The 14,212-nt window shown below is 38.2% G+C and overlaps 1 protein-coding gene across 1 annotated transcript; it reads left to right on the top strand.

The window, feature by feature from the left end:
- The first annotated feature begins 371 nt into the window (after positions 1-371).
- On the top strand, positions 372-14,212 carry LOC122649105 (vesicle-associated membrane protein 714). The gene is made up of 4 exons (XM_043842466.1): positions 372-790; positions 6,261-6,451; positions 12,879-13,042; positions 13,690-14,212. The coding sequence occupies exons 1-4, from the start codon at positions 574-576 to the stop codon at positions 13,778-13,780; spliced, it is 663 nt and encodes a 220-aa protein (XP_043698401.1). The 5' UTR covers positions 372-573; the 3' UTR covers positions 13,781-14,212.

The raw sequence follows: 14,212 nt of genomic DNA, 5'->3' as shown, positions 1-14,212 counted from the left end.
GGATTCCTCGCTACCGAGACTCCCCTCTCTCGCTGTCGCAGTCTCGTAGAACCCCTTTGAACTTCAATGGCTATGGCATTACCGCCGTCGAGCATATATACGAAAAAAAACCGCAGAGGAATAATGCTAGTCCTCTCCTGAGTCCTGAGTCCTGAGTCCTGAGTCCTGACACAATCTACGGTCGAAAGATGGTTATTTTTGTCATTTTACAAATAAAAGAGGGTTATTTTGTCATATTACAAATAGAAGAAGGCTATTTTGTCATTTTGTAAATAGAAGAGAGTTATTTTGTAATATAATCTTTATAGTTACCAACATACCCTTTCCGCGGATGCAGCAAAACTGAAAAAATAATATTTAGAGACCGTGGACTTGCCGGTGACGGAGCGGGTTTTTCCAACAGCTTCTCTTTCAATTTTAAGTCTTTAATCCTTACCTGTTGGAGGATTAACGTATCTGTTGTTTCTTCTGCTGGTGTTCTCGGCGATCGATGGTTCCATTGAAGAAGAAATTGTGGTAAACTTCCTATATCAGCTCCCTAATCGACTAGAGAGGCCTCGAATCTTTGTGAAGATGGCAATTGTCTACGCAGTTGTTGCCAGGGGAACAGTCGTGCTTGCGGAGTTCAGCGCCGTATCGGGCAACACAGGCGCCGTTGCTCGAAGGATCTTGGAGAAATTACCGTCCGAAGCTGATTCAAGGCTATGTTTCTCGCAAGATCGATATATATTCCACATACTCAGATCTGATGGAGTTACCTTTCTCTGCATGGCGAATGACACCTTCGGAAGTGAGTATTTAAGTCTAATTATTTGACAAAAAATAACAACTTTTGCTAGCATTGTTTGATATCTATACATTTTTTTTTCCTAGGTAGCATAGATGTTGATGAATCCAATGAACGATGATCTTTATTCACTTTGTTGTTTCAGTAGAAGAAAGCTTGGGTTTTTAGTTATGTGATTCATTCTTGAATCGTTAGGGTTCTATTAACTATCTATGGTGGGAGATCTCTGTCCTTAGATTTAATTTCGTCGTTTATATTTATTCGTATCCTTTTATCTGTTCAATTAACCTAAAGGTAATATTATTGCTTCCTATTGGTTGTGTTCTGACTAAAACCTAGTAATATTTAAAAGTTTAAACTGTAATATCAGAGGGGATTGATTGCTTCTTTTGCCGTACGTTGATGGGGGTTAAAACAAAAGTGATTCTCGAATTCTTGTGGCAAAGTATATGCTTCTTGGTACGCTATTTGCTGGAAGTGGTTCCTCTGATCAACTTTAAACTCACTGGCAGGTGCTAGAAATGGTGAAATGTTGTAGATGTTTGCGGTCCTGCATTTTAAAATTTGGCAAAGTGAAGGGTTTTTTTTAATCTTTTAATTGTATTCTTTTGACAAGAATGTATTTTTCTAGTCAAAAGAAAAAGCACTTTTAATGCTGAACAACAGAACAAGGCCAAATAAAAACTATACAGCAGAACTAAGCACTTTAGGCAGGACCAACCTCTATTCCCTTAGGATGGAGGTAGTACCTCCTCCCTGAAATTCATAACAAGCAGAAGCAGTCCCCGAGATGATACCTTTTCGTTATCAGCAAGAGTGACAATGTAGCCCAGTTTTACTGATTCACTTTTTTTGAGAAGCAAAATAGACATACATTTCACAAAAAAATGATCCCAAATCAAATGGCTGATAGTTGGGACTTCGTTGAGACTTGAGATAACCGTCCTTATGGGAAAATACTATGGTTGGAAAATCTTTCAATGAAATAGATTGAGGGGAAAGATCTGGCCTTCCAAAGTTTTGTACAACATTTAACTGAGTCTTCACATGAAATGACCTTAATGTTCTAAGTTCCAAAACCTTCTTCAAGCAATACTTTTTTTTTCTTCTTTATTATATGGTTTCTAGTCAGTATGATATCCTGCTAAAGCTTAGAACTTGGAGGTTTTATACTTACATTCATTTTTTGGTTTTTGTGCTATGGAACCATAATGTGTCAAAAAAATGTCTTTTCCCATTGAGTTTATGTATTCATGTTCTCCTGGTTTCTCATTCAATTAGGACATATCATTTGACAAGTTGTTGCATGGAAAAATTGGCTTTTATCCATGCAGAAGAATTCATTCAATGGTATTGAAAATGCTGAGGTAATTAGAATCTGCGGAAACATCACACAAAATTCTACTTCTCATGGGAAGAGGTCATTTAAGTGGATGATTAATTTGTTGATGCAGCACAAACACTACCCCTTCCCTCCCCCCTGATGAGGACCATGAGAGAATGGCCGGTGAGTCGCTGATGTGAGTAACAGAAGAAATGATGGACAAAACCAATGCTGAAAATGGTTAGGATTTTAATAGGTTTTCGATCTAACTAACATGCAGGATTCACATTTTCAAGGAGCTCAAAAGCAATTGTTTTCTCCCCCTTCCTCCTACCCAAATCCTTGACTAATTTTGGAGAATTGAAACCCAAAATTGTTTGTTGATAGTGACAAATAAGACGAGTATTTGCATTTTTTTTTTTTTTTTGCCCTTTTGAACTTTGAAGTGTGTGACTGGGCCCGGGATTATTTCTTTCAGTTTCAATAGATGCAACAGGGTTCTTGTAATCAGCTAGTGATAGTATAGGTTTCAAAGTTGGACGAGCACTAAGGAAGGTCAAGAATGGATGGATCTTGGGTTTAGTGAAGGAAATCAGTAAACAGATCTTATCTACTATATTTGATTATTGTCTCACTATATGAGAAATGAAGTCTCAGCAGAACTAAGGAAGTAATCTAAGTCTCTAAATCGAGAATATAAATTCCAATCATCATTATGTTGAGCTTGTTAAAAAACCATCTGCCAATAACATATTTCAATATAAAAAGGACCCTTTTTATAGCCTTTGTGTCATCCTTTTCCAAATTGGGTTTGAAACAAAACAGGATGAATTTTATTGAATGAATTCTTAAGGGTTTCCGCACCCACTTGAAGAATTGAAGGGGATGGATTTAATTCCTCATGTGATATGGAAATAATATGTGGAAAATGCTCCCATATCGTTTTTTGTATTTGCCTGTATGCTTATGTTGTCTGGCACTATGGCTTTCACATGGATTTGTTGCATCATCAGAACTTATGGCAAATCCTTGAATTCTTTCTCTTTAGATCAAGGTTCTATTATTAATGTAGAATTCAGTTCGTAAGAACCACTCTACAGTGGGATTGTTGATAGGTCAGAATTGATGCTGAAAATTGGTATTCAATTGCTGGACAGAATAGGAGATCAATCACTTTGTTCAGCAGCAGATTTACTCTTCGATTGCAGGACTTGTAGCAAATCACAGTATCACACAATGGAAAAAAAAAAAAAAAAAAAGGAAAAATAGAAGATAGGATAGAAGGATAGAGTAGGCTATCTCAGCCTTGGGCCTCTCATCCACAGCTGTCTCAGCGGTTGAAACAAAGATCTCTCTCAGATCTCAAGCAAGTAAATTGCAACTTCATTGATTCTTTTTTTAAACTGTTGGAGGCCTCTAAGAGCATTACATTATATAGACTCAAGGGTTGAGCCCAAAGTATAAAGTGTTTGCTACCAAATAGCTTACAACCAAAATAGAAATTTCCTATAAAATCTAGCTGCCATACATCAAAATAGAAACTCCTATTTTAGAGAAGAAAACAAAATAGTAACAACTGAAATTAGAAACTACCTAAGATTCTATTGCAATGAAATAAAATTTACTTTTTTAAACTGAAAATAGAAACTAAACTATGGTAGCATTATGATAGAATCTTTCTCCACTTGATGGGCCCACAAGATCTTCTAAAAACATCCACACACAAGGCAAATATGGGGGGTGACACTGTTTACGTGAACAGTACCATGAACAGTGTGTTTAGTCTTGTTTTCTTCATATTTCGATCTGGATCAATAATTCTTCATAAAGTGATTGGTAATATTTAATCTATCTTCTATCTGTATGCATATTGTGTGTGTGCCATGCCACTGGCGGTGTGGTACGTGCACTGTTTAACCTATCTTGAATAAGATAGGATGGATAAACACAGAGATAAATTAGGGAACAATTGGTGTATTTGGGAGGTCGCCTATCCTCTTTCTCAATAGAGAATTTGTAGGGATTTCAATCTGTCTTTACCTTCGGTTATTTCCAACAAATATTACAACCTATTGCAACTAAACAACTGCACGTACACCATTCATAACTACCAACGTCACCATTTAATCTCAGTTATGGGAACTACTAATAACGTTGTGAAACTACCTGGGAACTATTAATTACTTATCTATGTAACTAACCCCACTACACACTCCTAACTTCTAGGTAACCCTCCCCACTTCCTACAACCAAGCAAGAGCCCATGCCATGTAATAAATCCTTCCCGCTAGACTTTGGTCTTGTCCTTAAGATCGTAGGATGGATATTGTTGTTGACCTTGATCTTCCCACGTGGCTTCCTCCTCTTCATAACAACCTTCGATGAAGAACAATTTCTTGCATCGGTGTTCATTTCAATTGTAACAAAGTCCCTTAGCCCGCATTTCTTGCATCTCTGTTGACGTGAATCGACAAACGAGAAGAGGTTATGTGTCAAATGGAATGCTCTTTCTCTCAAGTGAGTGGTCATGGGCCTCATATAGTCAACCCAATCCTAGCTGCAGATAAGGTTGTGGGGCGACCAGCTAGGACATCTGCCTTGATTTGCTCCTTTAGACCGCTAACGAAAAAACTAACTTATCGATGTGGCGGAAGATACCCAACCTTAGTCAACAACTTCTTGAATTGGGATTGATACTGTCGAATAGACCTGTGTTGTTGTATTTTGGTCAACTCACCAAAGAAGTCCTGAAAGAGAGTTGGTCCGAAATGCAAGTACAGCCCATCATAGAAGGTGCACGGTGCACCACGTCATCACCTCCTCATCCTGCTTAAAAAATTGGTACCATAACTGAGCATCCCCTTCTAAATGGAAGGATGCTAAAGCCACTCTCTCTTCTTCAGGATGTGATTGAATTCAAAGAATTGTACTGCCTGACATACCTAACTAGTCGTGTCTCCGTCCCCGTCGTAATGAGGGAAGTCCAACTTGACCACCTTAGGAGTGAAGGTCTGTTGAGAAGTCGTTCGTGGAGCCAGATTGTGGATTGGCGGAGGCTCTTCCTGGGATCGATCTCTTGAGTTCTCACCCACTTCGAATTGAGGAGGAGGCCGAGGTGCACTGAGCTTCTCGAAGAGATCATTAAGTTTGGAAAGAATTTGTTGTTGTTCATGGAGAATCCGCTGCTGCCCCTCATTGAGAGTGCTAACTTCATCTTCGAGTCTTTCCACACGCTGGTCCATCTGCTGGCTTTGATACCAAGCTGGTACGTGCACTGTTTTACCTATCTTGAAAAAGGTAGGATGGATAAACACTGAGATAAATTAGGGAATAATTGGCGGGTTGGGAGGTCTCCTATCCTCTTTCTCAGTAGAGAATTTGTAGGGATTTCAATCTGCCTTTTCCTTCGATTACTTCCAATAAATATTACAACCTATTGCAACTAAACAACTCCACGTACACCACTCATAACTACCCACGTCACCATTTAATCTCAGTTATGAGAAGTTGGGAATTACTAATAATGTTGTGAAACTACCCAGGAACTATTAATTACTTATCTAGGTAACTAACCCCACTACACACTCCTAACTTCTAGGTAACCCTCCCCACTTACATCTTTACGTAACTACCTACAATCAAGCAAGATGCCATGTAACATATCCTTGCTACGTAACACGGTGATACTTGATACTATAATCTTAGCTTTTAATCATTCCTCCTTCACATCCAAAAGTAAAAATGAGGGATAAATAGAAAGGGAATAGTAGAAGATTAAAACAAAGGGTGTTAATTTAGATTTTCTTTTCATGGTTTCTACTGTCTGTTCTCAGATAAACTTTCCATATGGTGTAACTTAATTTTTCAATGTTCATTATACTATTTTTCATTTACTTTTATCTTTCTCATTTTTCTATTTGACTAAAGTCCTCTTGCCTACCCCATTATAATATATACATTTGAACAACCTCTGTCAATTTAAGTAATATTTATTGTTTTCAGCAGAATTAAGCATCTCTATGGGGTTCCACTGCTTATTCAAACTTCTGTTATCCTTAGCTGATCCATGGCCTTCCTTATCTTCTCATTTCTTTTGGAATCCTTTGATTTCTTGTTGTATATCCCTTTACATTTCACCATTTGATGCAGGGCGAATCCCTTTTTCATACTTGGAGGATATCCATATGAGATTCATGAAAAACTATGGCAGAGTAGCTCACTATGCCCCAGCTTATGCAATGAATGATGAATTTTCAAGGGTCCTACATCAGCAGATGGAATTCTTCTCCAGTAATCCGAGTGCAGACACTCTCAACCGAGTAAGAGGCGAAGTTGGTGAGGTAAGTGTCTTTTATTTTTATTTTATTTTAAAATGATGATCAAATTTTCTTGTCACCTGGGAAAGGATTTTCTTGTCTTCCTTTAGAAAGTCAGTGATCTGTCTGTTTCCTGGATTAGTCTAGTTGCTATCTATTTGATAATTGAACTGTCAAGGCAAGCAATTTCCTTATTTAGCAAATTTGGTCAATGCTTTGAAGAGAGACTCCAAGATATTAAAACTGCTTCTTTAATTACTAGATGTTGCATTACGATGAAAATAAGTTTTAGCCTTTAAAAAGAAAAGGTGAATTTGCTTAGATCTACTTGATAATAAAAAGATTTACAAAATTGGTAGATTTAAAATATGTTTTACAATAACAAGTTTAGACGTTGAAAAGATTTACCAAATCCCCATATAAGTAAAAAAAGCTATAGGAATAACCTAAAATAACCCTAATATCTTTATCTCTCCCCTCTTTTTTTATTCAACGTTCTTTTTCCCTTTTTGTTTTGTATCCCACACACTCTTCATTTCCTCCTCCTCTTCTTCTTCTTCTGTCTAAGGGGGATGGGGGTGTGGAAGGGGGTACAGTCTCACCAAAAAGACAGAAAGGGGGTACAGAGGAGGCGGGGTTGAGGGGCAGGTGTGGAGTAGAGGGTTCGCAGAAGGGGCCTGAGTAGCAGCGGTGGTGGCGGAAAGGTGGGGGTATACAGGAGACGGAGTTGTAGGGGAGGGCAGGTGATGTAGAATCATCACGAAATAGGGCTTATTTTTTTAGAAATAGGCCTAGGGTTGGGTTATATACATGTTGGGCCTTTGTTCCCAAGAGTTTTTTATGTAATAGGCCACTTTAATGAGCCAGGGGTATATAGGTTGCGTATGAGATTAGCCCAATAGTTAGTTATTTTTATGTTTTTAGATTGAACCGGTTTAGAATTGGTTGCATCCAATTGGTTCAATTGGTCTAATTTAAGTGAAGTGTTCCTATTGGTCAATAGGTCCTTATATCCTATTGGCTAACATGGAATCTACTTTAAATTAGTTGTTTTTAAGTTAGATTCTTTTATTTTAAGTTAGTAGGGGTAGTTAGGACATTTTACTGTTTTAAATTAGTAATTTGATTGTAATTAGATCCCTTCCACGATTTTAAGTGAGGAGGAAGTTAGATTGTATTAGGACTTGGCCTTTGGCCTTTATTTATAAAAGGAGAAATCGTGGGAGGCTCTCACACAGAACTTTGAATATAAAAAAAGACAGATATCGTGGCTGCTTGCTGCTGTTCCTTGATCCCTTGTGAGTGTATGCATCCTTGTGGATTTCAAGGTGAAAGGGTGGGTGGATTCCTGCGACTCCTTACGCCGTGACGGCTGGGAGGATCTCTCTTCGAAGGTGGTTTCATCCTTCAAACATTCAAGCTACTGCCGGTGGATTCCAGTGTAAGTTTGAATTTTAATTTTCTGTTTTTTTCTTTCCTTCCCTTCCCCATTAGATCCCCTTTTCTTTTTCTGTTTTATTTTCATAAACCCTAGGAGGATCTCAATTCTGTCCAGATCTGTTTACCCATCAGAAATCATCCAAACTTTGACCACAGCCTCCCCTCACCATTGTCTATACTCGATCCTGACTGCTGCCCCCATCCCTAGTTAAAACCCTAATTCTGTAAAAAAGGACAGATTCCACACTTCTAACCATCAAAACCCTCCCATATTTGGATCAAACCTCCCTCTCACAGTCCCCTAAACTCGATCCCAAGCCCAGCCCGATCCATCCATCTAAACCCTAGCTTTAGTAATTTCCCTAATTTCTAAAAACCCGAAACCCTAACCCTAATTCTGTAGGAATTTTAAACTGATCCAAATCCCAGTATTTTTATATCAAATTAACCCCCTAGACCTGTTGATCATTACCATATATTACACTCACCCCTAACCCTAGCCTACACCCTAGATTTGCCCAAAACAGTCCCAAATCTGCCCCAAACAGCAGACTTGATCAGAATCTGATTTCACCTGGCTCCTAGTAGGATTATCTCCTATCCTAGGACTACATTAGCGGGCAAGCAGCGGATGGGGTGGGCTGCTTGCTGCTGTCGTTGCACCTGTTTCCTACTTGTTTCTTTGGCACATCAATTTGATTGTTGGATGGGATTATAAAGCATTTAGTGGACGCCCGAATGGGACCGGAAAACACATTGTGCTGGGTTTACCGGCCCAGCACCTACAGCTCAAATTTTCTTATATTTAAAAAAGAAAATAATTGATCTCTTACATCCTCAGCTCTAACGTTTGAGTTGAGTTAATAATATTTAATTTGACTGAAGCCTATTCGGCTGTCTTCAAAAATGGTATTTTATGTTTCAGTAATTACCCGCTGTCGGAGGAAACTTTAGATCTTCTCTCTTCTTTCCCTGATAAGTTCTGGCTAATTTTACCTTTTCTTGGTGGAAAGGGTAGATTTAGACTTAGCCATCAGGGTGGAAGTAGATTACAGATTACAGGAGTAGAGAAATCCAATATGAATTTTCAACGGTGATGTCAAGCAAAACCAGATTTCCGTGACTCTGACAACGACAAAGAAGGGTGTTACTGATTTACCTGGTACTACTATTACTCTAAATGAGAGTATCCCCACCCCACTACTTGCTTGCCCTCCTCTGCAACCCCGCCTCCTCTGTACCTCCTTCCGTCATCACTGCTATTCCTCAGCCCCCTCCTACAAACCCTCCACCCCACACCTGCCCCTGCAACCCCACCTCCTCTATACCCATTTCCGACCCACCCCATTCCAGCTCTCCCTATTGTTCCTCCCACCCAACCCCATCCCTCTGTTTGTAGAACAAGAAAAACGAAGAAGATGGAGTGTGAGGAATAAAAAAATTAAAGAGTAGGTGACTTGAATAAAAAAAAAAAAAGAGGGAAGAGAGAAAAGGATGTGATGGGGTATTTTAGGTTGTTCCTATAGCTTTTTTTTACTCATACGATAATTTGGTAAATCTTTTCAAGATCTAAACTTGTTATTGTAAAACATAATTTAATTCTACCAATTTTGTAAATCTTTTTGTTATCTAGTAGATCCAGGCAATTTCCCCAAAAGAAAATGCTTATCTGCACATGGTTGTATTGTTGTTCCTTGGTCAAATCCTGTCTTCCATTAACATTTTGCTAATTAGTTTTTGTAGAAAACCTAGGACCTGTAACCAGTAACTTGAGAGAGAAAGAGGAGAGGACTATTGAACTTATCAGTCTCCCTCATAATGCTTGTATTTATAATCTCAAATTACAATAGAAAGGGGAACTCCTAATCAGATTAGGAATTCCTAATCATGATAGGATTCCAAGTTACAATGGGAAAAGAATTAGAACTAACAACTCAAACTGAAACTAAGACTAACAACTCACAGTAAAATTAGGACTTGACATAATTAGAAACTAGGACTCCAACTAGGACTAGGAAGATAGAAGATACACATATCAACCAAATCACTGTTCACGTGAACAGTGTCACATGAACAGTATTTCAACACTTCCCCTCAAGCTGGATTATACAAATAAGTAAAGAAAGAAGATCCAGCTTGAACTAAAAGGAAAAAAGAAAAGAACATAATAATGCAAACACTCCCCCTCAAGTTGGCGCATACAAGGTATTAATGCCCAACGTGAACCAAATGAGAAGAAACTAAGTTGCAGCAGAATCCAACTTGACAGATGAATCTAGCTCCCAAATAAACCTTCAAGAACTTGAAATAATTGATCTTCAAAACCTGGACAGACATGATCAGCAAATCGGGACTAGAATTTCTTCCAAAAAAAGGCAGCTTTTAACGATCTTCAATAGCTAACCAGTGATGAATCTCAGATTGTCATAATGACATAAAATCTTGAAGTTAAATAACTAGAGCAGCAAGTAGCGGAAACGAGCTGAATTAGGCAGCGGAAAAACACTGTATCAACCCAACTGAAAGTCCTCAAGTAGGCAATAACCAAATATCTTCAATATTCTTCAATACTTCAATCTCCCCCTTACGGCAAACTCAACCCAATAACGAAGGATACCCAATGGCAATGGTGGAGAAAATTGATCTTCTATGTTTTGCACCAATGTTCCTACAAGTTTTGCTTTCTGCAATGTCTGCAGGTGTATTGTACATAATCCCCCCCTCACGTGTAGTAGTACACGTGGACAAATAACGGAGATTATGTCAGAGATAGTGCAAAAGTATAAACTTCTAGAATTCTCCAAAGGTGCTATGGGTATGAAAAAAGGAAGGAATGACAAAATTGTAATTTACTAGAAGTTTCCAAAGGTGTTATGGGTAAATACCAAAGGTATGGGATATGAAGGGAATTAGAATTATTGAAAGAGAACGGTGTTGAAAAAAAAGGATGGCATGGCTGTAAGTTGGTGGAAATCCACTTTTAAATACAATCCAAGCCAAAGGGCAAGCTGGTAATAAACCAGAATTTTCAAGGGTCAATTGGGTAGTCAAATAGGAGAATGTATTAAAAAGGTAATGGCAGTTCCATAAATAACCAGAATTTTGCAAGAGTCGCTTGGTAAATAAGAAAGTAATGGGTCATGTAGGGAATTAGATTTATAAATGGGGGACAGACTTGGAAGGGAAAACAAGTAAAGACTATGAAGTAATTGAAGGCAAAAGTAAGGGCAAAAGTGGGGGCAATAATGGGATTCAGAAAACATAATAATAAAGACACCACGTTTGTGGTTGTCTTCAACCTTCAGAACCTGAGACGGTAAAGTGAACAGAAAAGCAGCACCGTGGGGGAGAAAAGGGGCATGATGTTGTTTTCTCTCTTCGATCAGCAAACATAGATAATCACACCAGATTTGAAACCCAGATTCAAAGGAGCAGCAGATATCAACATCTTACTATAGCAACGCAGAAGAATCACCACCACTTCAAGAATCAGCTTACTGTTTGTGGATTCTAAGAGAAATAAATCAATTCAAACAAATCTCCAGCATCTGGTTTGAAACCAAGAGCAGCAGTGACACTGGTTAGCTGAGCTTCGATCAAACAATTTTCATTGATCAATTCCCAACAAATTTCAGGCAGAATTTGAGCAGAAAAACAGCACATCAATAGCAACCAGAAAACCAGCAAAACGATTTCAAGTCTTCAACCCATGAGCAGTAAATCAGCAAATAAATTAGCAGCGGAATCGATTCAAGTATTGATCAATCGATAACAATATCAGCAATAATCGAGAGCAAAGGAGGGATCCCAGTCTCCTTCGATAACTGCATTACAGAGCACAAACCAAATAGCAGCAGAAAATAAATCTTGCGCTGTCGGAAGAATAGAACCCACAAGAGGGGTTTCAGCTGCAGTCTTCAACAACCGAAGCACACCAGTAATATGATAAGAAAACCTTTTTTTTTAAAAAAAAAAAAAGACTTGCAGAGATCTTCCCTCTTCTTAAACTTACAAATTTTTTCTTCTTCTTCTTCATAGCTCTAATACCATGTAGAAAACCTAGGACCTGTAACCAGTAACTTGAGAGAGAAGAAAAGATGAGGAAGAGGAGAGAACTGTTGAACTTATCAGTCTCCCTCATAATGCTTGTATTTATAATCTCAAATTACAATAGAAAGGGGAACTCCTAATCAGATTAGGAATTCCTAATCATGATAGGATTCCAAGTTACAATAGGAAAAGAATTAAAACTAACAACTCACAGTAAAATTAGGACTTGACATAATTAGAAACTAGGACTCCAACTAGGACTAGGAAGATAGAAGATACACATATCAACCAAATCACTGTTCATGTGAACAGTGTCACATGGACAGTACTTCAACAGTTTTTAATCAAGGACCCAATTTTCTTTTACCCACGGTTAAGGGGAATCCCTTGACTGTGAGTCATTACGGTAGTGGGATAGGCATCATTATGAGGGGAGGGGTACTTTCGACTTCGTCTAGTTGGGGGGACAGAGTATTTATGTCTGTCAGATCATGGGTGTTTCAATCACCACGGTAGAGGAAAACTTTCTCCTTTAATAAATATGGAACCATGGTTTTTTATTAAATTTTTTTGGGGAAAACAGCCTAATTTTGAACCATTCAGTCCAATTGGATACTTTGTTTTCTGAAATACTGAAGAACCTTGATTTGTTTTCTGGAAGACAATAACTGAGTTTCTGAAGGATTTTATGATTGCTTAGTACAAAGGCTGAAGAAATTTGATTTCTGAACTTGTACAGGTTCTCTTGTCTGCCTCTTTTATGACTATGAAAAGTGGATTCAAGGTCATCTTCTGTAGTTGTGAATTAAATCCATTGTATTTTGTGGGATTTCAATCTGCTTGCTTATCAGTTAATTTTTGCGATTCTGGATAGATGTGGGTTTTCTGAGGCAGCGGACAGTTTGGCTATTTAATTCTTAGGTTGCTCTGTTTACTGATGGGAACAACTAATGATATTCAGATACGCACAATAATGGTGGAGAATATTGACAAAATACTAGAGAGAGGTGACCGGATTGAACTTCTTGTGGACAAAACTGCAACAATGCAGGACAGTGCCTTCCACTTCAAAAAGCAATCGAGGCGCCTTCGTCAATCTCTTTGGATGAAGAATGCTAAGTTATTGTGAGTACCTTTATATCTTGCCGCTTAAGCTTAAGCTGGTTAAATTGAGCTTGCTCCAATCCGGAGGCATTCTTAACTCCCTAAGTGTTGATCAAACTATTGAGCCATGACCATCAAATCTTCTTTACCATTCTATGCATCTTATGATGATGAAGAGCAGCATAAGACTCGTTCCCTGGGCATGAATGTCCAGCATGCGAGGGATCTGAAATGTTCTATCAGCATGACTAGAGTGTTTTTAAAATTAGCCCCAGTTGGACATTTCAAGCCATCAGATCAATTGACCTTTTCTTTTTCTCTTTGAACAATTGTTTAAGGCTGTAGCATTCATTCTATGTCTAGGATCAACTGCCCATGTTTATTTTCAGTATATGGCCAATTCAAGAGATGATTCATTCATTTAATGATCTAGCATCCAATGCATCCACGCTGAATGATTAGAAGGGAGTGGAAGAATGAAGCTTCTATTCCTTTAGTCACTCAAAGGCCTCAATTACTGCTTAAGTTGTGATACCATTCATATATATACTTAGCTGCAATATTGGTCTTTGTGAAATGTTGGAGATCATGGACTCAATTTTATTAGTAATTCTGAATCATATATAGTTCCCTTCAGGATCTAAATTACCTTTCTTCATCAATCACAGGGCCATGCTGACCTGCTTGATAGTAGTGTTGCTGTACATTATAATAGCTGCTTGTTGTGGAGGCATAACTCTTCCTTCATGCCGATCTTGATATGTGGCTTGACTGGTATCCAAGTTCTACTGAGGTATGCAGTGGCTGCATTTTAGAATGTTGCTCACCTCTCTATACTAGAGTGAGGCTCTGTATGCTCGGAATGTCTAAATATGTTTGCAAATGCTGATTTACTGCATCTACAAGGGTCCCCAAAAATAATGCTGCCAATCATCCCTGCAGAAGCTCCAAATATTCTTTTTGGCGAACTGTGGTGTGATATCCTTCCTGTCATTCTATTTCATTTCTTGTTGCAGAGTCTGTCTATTGTCTACTGTAAATTTATGAATTTTCTGTATATTATTTTTAATATCTATTGTAAAAGCTTAGACTCTGCCAATATTAGTTTTGATTGCCATTTGTGTAGGAGAGTTGCTTTTTCTGTTTCGAGTCAGCTTTATTATAAAAATTGAAAATTTTGCCCCTCTCTCT

The sequence above is a fragment of the Telopea speciosissima genome, chromosome 1, assembly GCF_018873765.1.
Source record: "Telopea speciosissima isolate NSW1024214 ecotype Mountain lineage chromosome 1, Tspe_v1, whole genome shotgun sequence".
NCBI classification, from domain to species: Eukaryota; Viridiplantae; Streptophyta; class Magnoliopsida; order Proteales; family Proteaceae; genus Telopea; species Telopea speciosissima.
This window is presented reverse-complemented; position numbering and strand designations above follow the sequence as displayed.